The sequence below is a fragment of the Nylanderia fulva genome, unplaced genomic scaffold (genome assembly GCF_048542155.1).
Source record: "Nylanderia fulva isolate GAGA-0341 unplaced genomic scaffold, ASM4854215v1 Scaffold14, whole genome shotgun sequence".
NCBI classification, from domain to species: Eukaryota; Metazoa; Arthropoda; class Insecta; order Hymenoptera; family Formicidae; genus Nylanderia; species Nylanderia fulva.
The window spans coordinates 4920596-4935774 of NW_028189622.1; the positions used below are offsets into that span (position 1 = coordinate 4920596).

At 33.0% G+C, this 15179-nt stretch overlaps 2 protein-coding genes across 4 annotated transcripts in view; one reads left to right on the forward strand and one right to left on the reverse strand.

The window, feature by feature from the left end:
- Positions 1 to 737: 737 nt before the first annotated feature.
- LOC114929137 (tRNA (uracil-5-)-methyltransferase homolog A) lies at positions 738 to 3613 on the reverse strand. Of its 2 annotated transcripts, none has more exons than XM_029300553.2 (9): positions 3498 to 3613; positions 2881 to 3195; positions 2633 to 2791; positions 2268 to 2460; positions 2061 to 2188; positions 1722 to 1972; positions 1416 to 1650; positions 1131 to 1323; positions 738 to 1030 (listed from the first exon to the last, which is right to left on the reverse strand). In XM_029300553.2, the coding sequence occupies exons 2-9, from the start codon at positions 3187 to 3189 to the stop codon at positions 762 to 764; spliced, it is 1737 nt and encodes a 578-aa protein (XP_029156386.2). In that variant the 5' UTR covers positions 3190 to 3195; positions 3498 to 3613; the 3' UTR covers positions 738 to 761. The 2 variants fall into 2 exon arrangements, with proteins under 2 accessions (XP_029156386.2, XP_085336346.1); XM_085480220.1 differs by having other exon boundaries at positions 1131 to 1338.
- Positions 3614 to 4399: 786 nt separating this feature from the next.
- Mef2 (myocyte enhancer factor 2) overlaps positions 4400 to 15179 on the forward strand; it is a 73834-nt gene continuing 63054 nt past the window's right edge. The window contains exon 1 of one of the 2 annotated variants that reach the window (XM_029300815.2): positions 4400 to 4945. The gene's annotated coding sequence lies outside the window, so the exon portion shown is untranslated. Of the gene's footprint in view, positions 4946 to 14206; positions 14345 to 15179 lie in introns of those variants that run through there. The other variant, XM_029300817.2, reaches the window with a different exon arrangement.

Consider the following 15179-nt stretch of genomic DNA (forward strand, 5'->3'; position numbering starts at 1 on the left):
GTTATTCGATGAGCGTATTAAAAAAATATACGATTTTCATAATATCGTTTTATTGCTGATATAAAACGAATGTTTTATTTCGTGAAGTTTAAAAATTGAAGTAGACAAATTTTCACATCATTGGTTTTTTTATGATTATGTAACGCTACGAAATTGAAACGCAACGAAGAACATTAATCATTACGCCGAAGAAAAATATATATATAGAACAAGAGAATCATTATTAACATAAATGCCATAAGAGTTGAAATGCTGCAAAAATACTTATTGTTAGAATGATATAACATACATATTAATTCCTTTTTTTCTTTTAAAACTATTATATAATTATCTGAATCTTTTTATGACACGATACGTCTATTTCCATGCTAAATTATATTTAAATGTTCTTTTATTATAGTCATTTAAGTGAAAAATTTTATTCAAATATATTAAATAATCCGCATATAAAAAAGAATATTTAAAAATTTATTTAAATGATATATATATATTTATAATTGTTATTAACATATTTAAAAAATAAATAATTATTTAAATAAGCTATAATTAAATAAACTTGGTCGAAAACCCGGCAACAAATTATTATCGATGATTTTTCATTTAAAAAACAAAATTTTTTATTGGCATAAATGGCTGATAAAATTTCTTCTAATAATTCTCTATGTATATGCTCTTAAAAAAGGCACATTCTAAATATACATAATCAATATAAAATATGAAAAAAGTATACAAAAAAATTGATGAAATATTGAAATGTTTTTTTATTCTATACTTTTTTGATTGCTACATTCGTTCAACTTCATCGCGTTCGATAACCTTTCAAGGCACAATATTAATTCACAATGTTTAGTGTGAGGAAACATGTCTACCGCAATGGCCTTTACCGGTACGAAGGGTTCGCCGATGTATTGCTTCGAACTAGGTCGTGCTAAGTCAACTACATTTCTCATGGCAGCACGAGGATCACACGATATGTACACCAATCTACTCAACTTTTTTGCCTTGCGCAATGCCAATAAAGCCTTTTGATCTAGAGAAAAAATCAACGTCGCAGGTAAGCTCTCTCCAACATTTCTATAATATTGTAAGAGATATTGTAAATTATTTATAATGATAAATGCATAACTTACGTAAGCCAGCTCGTGGTGGATCCACAATGGCAGTGATATTGGATTTCGTCGCCCTCTGAATGACTGGTGATAAAATGTCTTCTGCCTTTCCGACAAAAAATTCGCAATTCGTAATACCATTTGTGATCACATTTTCTTTCGCATCCTTTATAGCATCGGGAATAATTTCTATTCCTAATACTTCACCACAATGCTGCAACAACGAACGCTATGTTTATGATGTATGTGTGTGTGTGTGTGTGTATGTTATATAACTTCAGAAAATTATGTAATCATGATTAATACCTTCGAAAAGCAGAGACCTATAGTTCCAGTGCCGCAACATACATCAAGTAGTGCCGTATCCATCGTTGGTTCGGCAAGATCGATTGCAGCCTTATACAGTACTTCAGCTCCCGATGGATTGACTTGAAAAAATGCCTGAGGCGAGACTCGGAATTTCATTCCAAGTAGCGTTTCTTCTATGTACTTCGTACCGCTAACATGATATAAAGTGTCACTACTTTCACCGCCTACATTTCTGCAAATTTAAATATTACACAAATAAAAATATATTACTCCTTTTGTTCATTCAATATTATATATACCTACTTTCTGTCTATCGTTTGAAAATACAACGAAGTGACATTAGCATCAACACCTTTTCCACTTTCAAAGAATATTCGCAATTGTGATTTTAATTTCTCCAATTCGTCGCTGCTTAAGTCCTGAGGATGTATTCCTACTATTAACATCAAATGATTGGCACGAGTAGTTCGAGCGGTAACTTGTCTCCAGTATCCACTATGGCAAACTGGATTAAAAGGTTCTAAGTTTGACTCGTGTATAAATGTTTCTAGTATCTAAAAGTATAAACATATTTATGTAGAGGAATTTTAGATTTTAGGTCAATATTGCAATGTCTGAAAAAAATCAATGATAGAAGTTTACCTTTACAGCAGTCTTCATACATTCAGGAATGTGACAAAGATTATCAATAGGTGCAACTGCTGTAGAACCTGAAGCATAACTTGATAATCTAAACCCAATTATAATTTTGTTTTGCTCGCTGTCTTTACCTGTATCGTAAAAAGAAATTGAACGTGACAAAATCTTCATCTTTGTATAATTTAATTCTATATAAAGATGTAATATTACCAATTGTAAACTCGCATTTATTTCTGTATGCTTCAGTAATATCTGCCGAAAGTATGTTCTCTAGTTTACAAGGTAATCCATCATATAATGTTTTTTGTGAATTTATCCAATTTGTCATTGCTTTACATTCTTTAAGCATTTGTTGGCCAAGTTTCATCAGAATAGATTTCATTTCCTTCTGCTTGAATTCTAACTAAAAAAGACATATATTTACATAATTAATAAATATACATATATATATATATATAATAAATAAATACATATATATATATATATATACGTAATAAAAAAAATATATTGTATATATAAATAAATATAGTAAAGACTTAATATTTTCCATTAAAAATCCAAATAAAATTCTTTACTTGACTCGAATATGGCTTGTTCCACAAAGGAGTAGTAATAAATTTGATTTTGTCCATAGGAGAACAATTTATATCTTCATCATCAGTCTTCAGTCGTTTGTTGCTAGTCTCTTCTTCTAATTTTTTTTTCACAAATGGATCTGGAGCTGGTTTAGCCACCTATTGAAGAAATATTAATTATAGCTAAAACAGTATATCATTATTTAAGTTTGCACAAGAAACTGCTTCTAATGAAAGAATAAAAATACCTGTGCAGTGAGCCTACTATTTTTCCATAAAATTCCATTTATAGTAGTTATTGCTCGTTGACGACACTCCTCATTTCTAAAACATACATATAACCAACCACTGCCCTTCCTAGGTGGCTTTACCTTACATGATTGTAAGTCCAGCTTTTCATTTAGAAGTTTCTTAAATTCACCGATTCCATAATATTTAGGTAAACCACGTATTTCTATCTTGTACTTCTCAGATGTGAAATCCCTTTCAAGATACGCATATGGATCCTTCTCATTCTCCACGACACTAGGTGTCAATGTTTCCGCAACGTCAGTCATTATAATCTTTAAAATAATTTTTATGTATTGCAATTATTCATATTTGAACATTTTAGTCATATATAAATATGAAAAAATTTGATTAAATATATAATACAAATTAAATGCAATTAGCTGGTAGCCAATTAAGCAATGAAAATACAACAATAAATAATAAAACTAATCGGAAACAATATGTAATTTAATTTTTTTTTAGGATACTTTCAACTCTCTAGAATTATCTAGTATACATCTGAACTTTCAATTAAATGTGCCATTTTTTTTTACACTGTCCTAATTTTTACAATAAAATTTTACACAATCCTTACCGTTTTTCAAGCGACTTATTTCATATTTTGGTACACTGTATTTTTTATTTATAAATTCATGCACCCATGATACATGCCATGTCCTCCATGTTATTAACAAGTTAAATCCTCATGAAAACTCACTGCGCGATCATAGTAAAAATTTTTTCCCTAGAAGCTGACATATAAGAATATAGTAAAATATTAGATGTTTTCAGCATTGGAATTTGGAATAAATAGTCAGTTATACGTGTTTTGTCATTAGTGTACGGCGTACGGGATTAAAAATTTAAATAAGTAAGAATACAAAAGAGAAAAAAATAAAAGTGAGTAAAAAAAATATTACGTATATATATCTCTAATTATATAATATATGTTTATTAAATTATTTTTAATGTACATGTAATGTATATGTATAATATTCTTTAATGTACATGTACATATATAATTTTGTACATAATATCTTTACTTTATCATGGCATGTGTTATTTTATTCTGCATTTCAATTTAATACAAATAAATGCGATGTTATTTTTCTTCTTAATAATATTTTTCTGTTCTTGTAATCTCTTTTTACATAACCTTCCATCGGCTTTTAATTATTTTCTCAATATATGTAACATCCCAGATGTACGTCACCAATTTCGAGTTCCTTTTCAAATACATATAGAATTCATTTTACAAAAATTTTGTAAAAGGTACTCGAAATTGATGACATACAAATGAATTCTTTTTCAATATAGCTTGCGCTATCTGGGATGTAAGCTCTCGCTAATTCGAAACTGATTTTCAGATCGACCCTCGACACGTGATTTGTCGCTCGCGATGAAAATCGGGCCGAGCGCGAAGGGGATTTTCCGGCGCAGCGATTGGCCGGCCTGCGACTCAATGTCACGCGGCTTCAAGGTAAACTATCGATGACGTCAGTGTACGTCACTTAACAAGTGGGAGTGGATGGGAGTTAGATGTCGGCAGCCGCGGTGGCCCTCGCGAATCGCGCACGGTACCTGTTTAAGCTCGCTGTGCCGCCGTTAGGACGCGACGATAATGCCGCGCGTTTCTTAGCGATATGTAGTGCCGAGTGCGTGAACGGATTAGTGGCGTCGACCGACTCGTCGCACGTGTTTCGCCGTGCGTGGAAAATCACCGAAAACCATTCGCGCATGCCCGACCGCCGATGACGTCACGAAAATCGTGCTTTTGATCAAACGAGCGTTCTCGGTGTGTGTCTTCTTCTTCCCTCCATCTCTCTCTCTCTCTCACACTCCCTCGCTCTAACTTCTTTCTCTCTTTTTCTCGCTAATCTCTCCCTCCTCGTGTGCCTTTTCCCCTTTCGCTCTTCCTTTTTCTCTCTCTCTCTTTGTTTTTTTTTTACTGGACGTACAATAATGTTGCTGTGCAAAATCAAGTAATCGTCGAGGCACGCCGGGAAATCGTGTGGGAGCGGCTGGAATCGCCGGCGAGAAACGGTGAGTAGCGAATCGTCTTTGCCTGTTTACCTTTTCAAAAGTCATCCGTACAGTCTGTCGGACATGGCCTTCGCTTAACGCGCGCGCACACACACACATACATATATATATATGTATATGCATGCAAGTGGGAGAGTGCATGCGCGCGCGCGCAGCCGCCGCATGCACGCACACGCACGCACGCACGCACGCACGCACGCACGTCATGTCGGTCTCCGATTTCGATGGACCGAAACCGAGAGGAGCCCAAAGAGGGAAAGAGAGGACGAAAAAGAATTTTGAGACGGGACGCGAGAATCGCGACGCGCGCTTCTTCTGCTTCTTCGACGCGAGATTTATTGATCCTCTCATCGCGCTATGCTCACTCCGGATCGATTTAATCGGGGGAGTGAGAGGGAAGATTTTTATTTTACTCTCGCATTTTTATGTCGTTTCCAGCACGGCTCGATGGATCTATTGAAATTTTAATATCGCAGATTCCCCGAAACGCATCGCGATTGCAACAGGGAGGAAAATGACAGAAGTGATAGATTTCTTGTATGCATATATATATATATATATATATATATATTTGTGTGTGTGTGTGTGTGTATGATATGTGTGATATATTGAATATTAAGGAGACTCGAGCCAGCTGATGCTCCAATATGAAATCTTTTATTGTCAGTTGTACAATATCGAGAATATACGACGAATGCACGATAAATTTGTGCTTGTTAGACACGTTGAATTAAAAGTTTGATAAATAATTAGTTGCTTATTCGGCTAATATCTATTGCATACCTTGTTATGTCAACACTTATGATTATGAACGCGTCGATAATTATCATCAATTCTGACGACGTTTTTTTTCAATGCTCTTACATTATAATTGCGCGTACAACGCTTTATTATAGAAATCATTAATGACATATATATGCACAGGAGAATATGACGTAATACTCTATGCATTCCAAATTTGTTTTTGAATTTATTTTTCGAGTCTACGTGCGTCTATATCTATCATATAATTATTAAGATGAATTTTATTAATTTTACGCATGTAAAACAAACTATAACTGAATATTTTCTATAATTGAATGCAATTGCATACACTATTGCACAATATGGAATTCTAATCTCGCATTACCACGCAATAATTAAATCACGTATTAATCATGCATTAATTATCGATTCACGACGATTCAAGGCGATGCGTAAAATGTTTAACAACGACGAATCCGTCCCATTTTACGCAAAGGCATATTTAATTAATTAAGAATTATATACGGAGCAGCATATTTTTCGACAATAAAGTTACATCGTAAATTTTTCTCGTTGCAAGACTGATAAAGACGAAGCGTCCAAGATATCGAACCCCTATCATGGTGTGTAGTTGTTGTTAAATATTATAAAACACGCGATTATATATATTTTGCCATGCTCCATTTCCTACCGCCATCTGCAACAGGCACTTTGAGCTCTGTCCTTGCAAAAAAATCACGACCGATAATGCAGAAACCTGTGCGCGAATGCACCGATATAATATATATTATTTCAGTATTTTTAACTAATTTTATTTTGCACAAGATGCGCGTGATCTTTACTTAAAAAAAAAATATATATATATATATATATTAAGAAATCTAGCGTATATCTTGAAAAATAAAAGTATAAGAACGATTATATGCGTATGTTTACATAACTTGCATCCGTTCCTATCAACGCAATTTAAATATAATTGTTGATTAAAATGCAGAATAAACAACAACAAAATTTAAAAATATTACGATAGTTATATTGTTAGAAATTTTGCTGGTCGTAATTTCTGCAAGTCAATCAAGGATTAAATCTTTAAAGCGCGTTGATAGAAATGGGCATTACATATTTGTCGACAAATGTGAAATATAAAACAGATGATATGTATTTTTTAAATTAGAGAGAAATCTTTTTTATTAATATATATTATTATTTGATTATTGTTTTCTACATGTGCGCATGTGTTTAATATTTTTTAAAAAGGGGAAACAAATCAATAATAAAATTTGTAATCATATTTATAATATATATATATATATATTTTTTTTTTAATTCTGCTTTTTCTAATTTAATTAAAACAATAAAGAATTGAGTCGGAAAGATTTTATGTTAACATGATTATATATACAAGTATTTTTATCTCCTATTTTTTAGCATTAATACGAAGAGTAATTTCTAATAAGATTGAAAAGAATAATCGAATTTGTTGAATAAACGTAATGATTTTCCAATAATGAAATTAGCTATTAATTTTATCATATTTTACATCAAATTAACTATTAATTGTATTTTTCTCTGTGAAAACACATTGAACTTATTTAATCAAAGTTCTTAATTTTATCTTATTTAATATCAGATGATATAGTATCACAAGATTTTTTTTATAATGTCTAAGTGCAGAAAAATGCGGCATATATAAGAAAATCGAGAAAAGATAACGCGAGCCAACGATAATTGGGTGTCAAAGTTGATTTATGAATTGAATGAATATGTATTAAGTTCAAGTATATATGACTTTAAAGAAATTATGATGCCTCAAAGCCTTAAAAAACTACGCAAAAAATTGTTTTTAAATTCAACAACTACATGTAATTTGATGCTTTTTATACTTCAAATTTACTTTTTAAAAAATATACTAAAATTATTAGAATACACACGATATTATAAGAAATAATTTAATAAATCTTAATATATTTTATCAGATTATTTAATTTTTATATTCTATTAATACACAATTCGATTATTTTATCTGGATCAAGATTTACTATTCAAACTATTAATATATACATATTAATTAAAAAGTTTCAGTGTCGTGAATTATTATTATTAATATATCTGTCAGGTTACTGTATGTCATATATACATATCTGACACGCATATTTCTTTCCATATTTTCACGCAAAAATAGAACGTGTTCTAATTTTATAAACATAATTTTTAATTCCATTGTAATACATATGACATTAAATTATACCTTAGTTAGGCCATTCATTATATACCACAGTTTTTATCGTTTACCGTAGCACGCTAACGTGCGAGTGATCCTTAATAAAAACACGGTATGTGCATAGAAAGAAACGCGCGTGCTCGCGTTTCTTTTGCTAAAAGAGATACGGGGAAACAGGTACGTGAAAATGTGCAATATGCATCACGACGTGCGTTTGACCTTTTACGTGCGTTTCGGTAAAAACCTTATCGCGGATGCTGGTTTATCACGGCATCACGTGCCCTCTCTTCCCCGAGGAAACCTAGACCTACACAACACGCGCGCGCATATCAATTATATATATATATATATATATATAAAATATGTGCCACGCGACAATACCGGCGGCCCCTATATGACCCTCAACGCGGCACAAAGCGTCACAATATGAGTCCTCGAGGCTATGCAAATCCGCGCGATGACCTAAACGTTGACTCGCTCCATTACTCTCCTAGAGAACCAGAACCACGATAGCAGCGAGTATTAGTATTAGGAATTATTCGGTGGTGTCTGTGTGATTTGTAAGGCGGCGCACGTGCTGAATTTTTGATCGTTTTAAGGAACTTTACTTCAGACGGCGGTAAAACATCGTTTATACGTGGGAGCGGTCGTAAAAAGCCGAGTCGGGTCTGTTTCGCGTGAGCATATCGAGTCATGACGAATGAAGACGAAACGAACTCTCTTAATGGCAAAAGTACTCTTATGTATAAAGAAAGACAACGTTTGCTTTATATTACGAAATATTCTTAAGTCATCATCATTATCATTATCGTCTAACATAATTGGTAATCATATTTTTGAAAGTGTATCGTAAAAGAAACTGTTAATGGAAAAAGTGTCGATTAACAATGAACTTTATTATTGTAATTATATACCTTGTAAATATTTATATGTGTAAAAAACATGGTAAAATGGGGGGAGTTATAAGATTACAATTTTTTTTTTAACTCGAAGTCCGTACTACATCAAGGATGATTAAATATAAATTAGTGTCGCGGAATTTAAAGTAAAATCGGTTTCTAAAATTTTATTGTCTTTCTTTATATAAGATACTGTGTAATTTTTAACTACGAGAAAAAACAATCATTGGAAAAGAGTATTGAATTTTTCAATAATTAATCGTTCAGATAATGATGCACCATTCATATATGACGAATCGAATCCTCAAGAGAGAAGTGTCACTTAAAAAGAATTAATACTCAAGAGAGTAATGTAGTATTACCATCGCATAAGTACCTTGTGCTTATAAGTATTCGATGAAAGCACGTGGTAGCTAAAATACAAAGTTCATGTTTGATTATACAGTTCTTAAACGACTTTACGCAATAATGTTGTGACGAGTCGATAATTATAATGGAATATCATATTTTTTTTTTTTTTTTTTTTTACATATACAATGCATTGTATGAAGTTATCACATATGATGTTAGGATTCTCTCGTGATTATATATTACGCTTATCTAATGGTTAACACAGTTGTTCGTTTCGAATTCTTACTATAATATAAATACTTAAATATCGAATCGTATAAATACATTACAGGAATTAAAATTTATTGATGTAACGATCTATGAAGGTCCCTTGATTATATTAGCAACACAAATCATGTAGGAAAATATGCGAATGCATAAATATAATAGGTAAAAAAATAGGTAAAAAATGCGCTTTAGCAGAGACGCGGATTTTTATGAAATATAATATTTTGTTACATGTTTTTCTTGGATACATGTGGCGACGCAATTCGAGAAAAACAGGAATATATAGATATCGTATAAAGGATAAAAACACGATTACATTTTTCTATATATTTATGAAAAGTATTACTTTTTTTTTTAGAACAAATATGCAATATTTTTGTTATATAACAAAGCTGGTCTTCAATAGTATACTTTTGTACATTTTTTCGCGTGAAATCATGATACGGAAATTCTCATTTTGTATCATTATAATTTTTATGATGTTAATCTGTCAAAGAACAATATTTATATATATAACAAATTGATTGATAAAATATTTTGAGGATTAAAAATTATACAGTTATAAATTTTTTATTGATTTGCAATATATATTTTTTATTCACGTGTTATGTTAGTATTTCTCGCTACCAAGAAAATAATGTTTGAAGAGCGCGTCTAATTTTTTTTTTTTTTTTTTTTTTTTTCAATTACGTAAGAGAACGGTCTCTATATCGCGCGTATAATCTTATCAACAACATATTCTAGACACAAATTCTAGTACAAAAATTTGTATATATCTTTTATCAGCTAATTTAATATACGACGCTATAGTCAAAGATGTCTTTTCTTATTCTAATAAGCATGAAACGCGCCGCGATAAGAAAAATATCTGTGTTACACTATATACCCTAGCATCTCTTTTAGTCGCCGATTATATCGCCGATATTGTACAAAGTGACATCAGCATTATGACTAACACATTCAGTATTGAATCCTTGATTTTGCATACATTACGAATTACATTAAATACGATTACGGTTAGAGATACGATTATATGAAATAACAATATTTAAATATAAATATATGTATGTATATATATATATATATATATGTTCTTTTATTATATATATTAATATATACATGTATATATATATACACACATTCTTCTTTTTTATTTGACACCGCGTATAAACTAGGATATTAGTTCATTGAATGCTTAATAGAGAGCAAGACGGAAATTAAATTGCGTATTTCATCATCGCGACGCAAGGTATCGATCAGCTGACGCACTTTGTTTACCTGTTTGTCAAATAACACGAAAACACAATCAATTAATATACAGAATAGATACCTCTACCTGCCGCGTACTAAACTCACTGACGTATACTTCGACTATTTCATAGTAGTGCGTTACGCAAGATACGACGAGATTATATAGTCGGATGACTATTTCCCGCAAACGGATACGATGCTGGCCGCAACGGATAATAATACGGAAGGCTGATGTATCGTTTTTATCATCAAATGCATTCTGCGAGATGCAACATTTTTTTGTATATATTATTCAAAGGGAGCAACTTAGAGATCGATCTGTCTGTACACAGAGAGAATTTTCTCTTAGAATTTACTCCGAAAATCATATGCTATTGAAAAAATTTTCTGCGAGTTTCTCTGATTAATATTTATCACAATAAGATATAAAATATAGTACGTTCGATTAATTTTACTATATACTTAGTAAAATTTACTATATGTACATTATGAATATTTTTTATTGTGGTAAATATTAATTAAAGAAATTCTTATAAAAATTCTTCCAATACCAATATTATCCTATACAATGATTTTCAGGGTGAATTTTAATTCTCTCCGTGTAGTTTTATAATACTTTGATTAAATTTGTTTGTGTGCACACACAGAAAAAAAATTAGCCACCATAGTTTTAGCTGTCCCTATATTACAATCTGAAATTTAGCTACAAGTCTAAATTTTAATTATGGTAATTAATATTTTTTAGCCATAATTCACAGAGAATTCTATAGCTAAAAAATATTAGCTATCATAGCTAGGCATGATAATTAAATTTTATGTGTAATATAGGGACAGTTAAAATTATGATAACTATATATTTTTTTCCATGTATTTCGTAATATCGACAAATATAATCTATAATCCTTTGCAGGGGAGGGAAAACCTCTCTCTCTTGAATCTCAAAGATTATATCCACGTGATGTAACAATTACACGCAGAATTCGCTCCTGCAGAATTTTAAAACAATCTGATCAGAATAAATTTGAAAAATTACTTTTAGTTTACATTTACAGACGCACTTATTCACATCGATTAGAAACTCGTTCTCCAATACTACCGTTACGTTATATTAAAATGATCTCATTAGCCGTGCGCGCGTACTGTATCATTCATATCTTTAATTCTTTAATTGTGACTGTTAAAGTGTGTGGCAAAACTCGACAGAATTACCCGTGGACATTTTTGGAAATCGCACTGCACATATGTATATTTCATGGGGACCTGATTTTTAGACGTGCTCATCTTCTCCCTTCTCTCTCTTTCTTTCTCGTTTTCTTGCTCTGTCTCTCGTCGCGCCCGAAAAAGCTCGCAGGTTCATAAAAATTCTACGAAGGAAGAAACTACGTTGTGCATGTCGCGCGGTTTACGCGATCGATTTGCGCCGCCATCGACGACAACGATGATGACGAAGACGACGAAGAACGGTTCCATCGATCATTTTCCCGCGGGGATCCAATTTTGCTGACGTCAAGCGTTTTGGGAACGTTATATTATGTTATTGAGACCGCCACGAACGCACAATGTGTCACGAATGAAGGATTTCCGAAGGGAAATAATTCTTATCGCGTTAAATAAACCTCGATTTACGTTTGTAATACTTGTGCATCGCTCTGATTATGCTGATTAAACAAGCTTCGAGATCGAGATCTAAGTAGGTATACAACATACAACGAAAGAGTGTTTGCGCGAGAACTAAAAACAGAATTTGCCTCCGCACAAAATCGATATTTTTGTATGAAAATATATAATCTTATTATATCAACGATATTATATCTCTCATAGTTGATTTTTGAAAATAAAATGTGTGATATTTACAGATTATGTAAATGTGAAATCCCACCGAGCAACATGGAGATCTCTTTGCTCCCTCTCGTTAAAATTGATAAAAAAATCCTTATTTGAGAAAAAAAACACTGGGAGGAGGATATAAATAATAAAAGAAATCTTTTATTATTTATTATTTTATTATTATAACACATACTTTTAGACGGTGATTTTATTTTACAGAATCTATATGTGCTTGCTTCATCATAAAATTATGTTGGCGTAAATCAGCCAGTAAAATAACATGTATTGAAGTTTTTTACATGTCGCATTTTTAATGCAAAGAGATTGTGCCATTATATGCGTTGGCTGTATAAAATAAATATTGCGCGATATTATTAATATTAATGTTGCGAAATTAAATAATTTTTGTTCAGATTGATCTTTCCTCGCATCATAAAACAATTGACCCAAAGGTGATTTCCCAGATTTACCGTAAAAAGTGACAATATTATAAAAATTTTAATAAACGTCATTTATAATAACAATTATAACTTTTCAAATGAATAAAACGCGCTTCAACCATTATATATAATAGTAATGAATAATTAAAATATTGGATGTGATTTAGTCAAGACGAAGCGTTGACTTATTTGATCCAGATACTCTAGAATTCTGACGCGCATTTTAATAATTCAGTTTGCTCGTATTTTTAGATAGCAAGATAGAAGTCCGCGAGGGAATATATGAGATAAGTGTATTAGAGGAAAATTTGATAGAAATTATAAACTAATTTTGTCCCACTCATAATATATTTCATGAAAATAAAACTGCGAAACACACTTTGTCCATTTCGATAAAACATTTGAAAATAGAATCTTTTTTTATTTTATACAGTCTTCGTTAAAACAGATACGATTAAATTATCCGTAATCTGTATAGCAAAATTATCATGGACATATAAGGTGTATATATTCCAATTTTTCTTGATAAAATGGAAAACATTTTCTTTCTTCGCAACATTCTTTGCATTTCCTCTGGAATAAAAAAAAAAAGGATTAAGAGTCACTTTTTCAGTAATTCACATAACGAGAACCGAACCTAACCGGATACTTAATAAATAAGAAAGTTTATTTCGAGAGACCAATTAAGGGTCAAAGGGATAGAATCAAGAAACACGACGACAATCGTCGCGTAAGACGAACATTTCATATTCGTCGAGAGTCCCGTCGAGGGTCCCGGGGACATTGATAACGGCCTAACGCGACTAATTGTAAGTGTGCTCATTAGACCTCCCGCTTCTCTCTATTACACATTCTTTTGGCGGGCGCCCTTCGGCGACGATCGTCGCGCGCGCGCGCGCCTTCGGCCGACCTTGGGGGCCGCTCCGTCGGGTCAGGACTGACGTAAATCTTTGGCGTGTGCTGGCGCAAACCCCCGGGTGCATTCTTCCGCCCACCCCCGTGAACGGTGTGCACGTGTCATCGCGTCGCAAGAGAGGAGAGTAAATTGCGATGTTCGCCGCGCGCGTATCGTTCGCGTGAAGGGAAGAAGAGAAAAAAGAGAGAGAGAGAGAGAGATAGAGCGTCAAATGACGCAAGTTCCATCGGCTCTCTCGTGCGCAATTGCGGGCAAGATGCCCGTTTCTCTCGTCCATCCGTTCGTTCGTTCCTTCGTTCATACGTACGTTCGGCCCCCTTTTTTCGCTCCTTCACGCGTGTGAAACGCGCGGAGCGAGACGACGGCTGTTCTAAGGGCGCCGTTCATCCGGCAGGAGTTACCTACCATCGTCGGTGCACCTTGCCGATGTTCAACGCCGTGCTTGCATCGGTCACCGGTGCAAAGGGAACATTATCGAATGACGTAAGTCGACATGGTGCACTCGAGCAAGAGAAAGGTGCACCCTCTCTCTCTCTCTCTCTCTGTCTCGCTTCCCTTTGCCGGCTTTACCCTTTGTCACGTGCGGCTCGCACGTGTACGGCAAACGCGCGTCCCGCCTCTCCCGCTTCCCGAACGATACTGCGACTTTCAACGAATATACATACGCGCACCGGGTGCGCGCTCGAGCGCGGGATATCGGGATCAACGCAGCTTCGCTCCCGGCGCAGCTTCGTGTCACGTGAATTTTATGTAGCCGTCTCTCGAACAAAAACACTTGACGAGAAAATTAATATATCCTTTCTCTTAGAATTTGTCCTGAAAATCATGCTAGTCGTGGAGAACAATGTTGGAAGAACTTTATGAGTTGCTCTGATTAACATTTATTACAATAACAATATTAATATCTACCATGATAAGATTAATTTGATTATGTACATATTCATATTTTTATCGTGATAAATATTGATAGCTCTTATTAAATCATACTTTCAATTATACTAGGATTTTCAAGGTAAATTCTACGGGAAAATTCTCTACGTGAACACACACGAAAGATGCAAAACATTTCAATTTAATTTTTCTTAAATGTTATTATTTATGACATACTGTTTTAAATATATATGAAACGTTATCAGAAAAATTGGTAAAAAGTGCGCACAAAAGATTCAGCCAATTTCATTAACACAACAATAGAAAATCAAAGTAGTATGTGTATATTTTTCTCTCTACCTCTCTCTCTCTCTCTCTTTCTTCAAAAAGTCCTATTATTATTCTGTGAATGATAAAAAATGCATAAGAGGTTAAAATGGTAAAACAA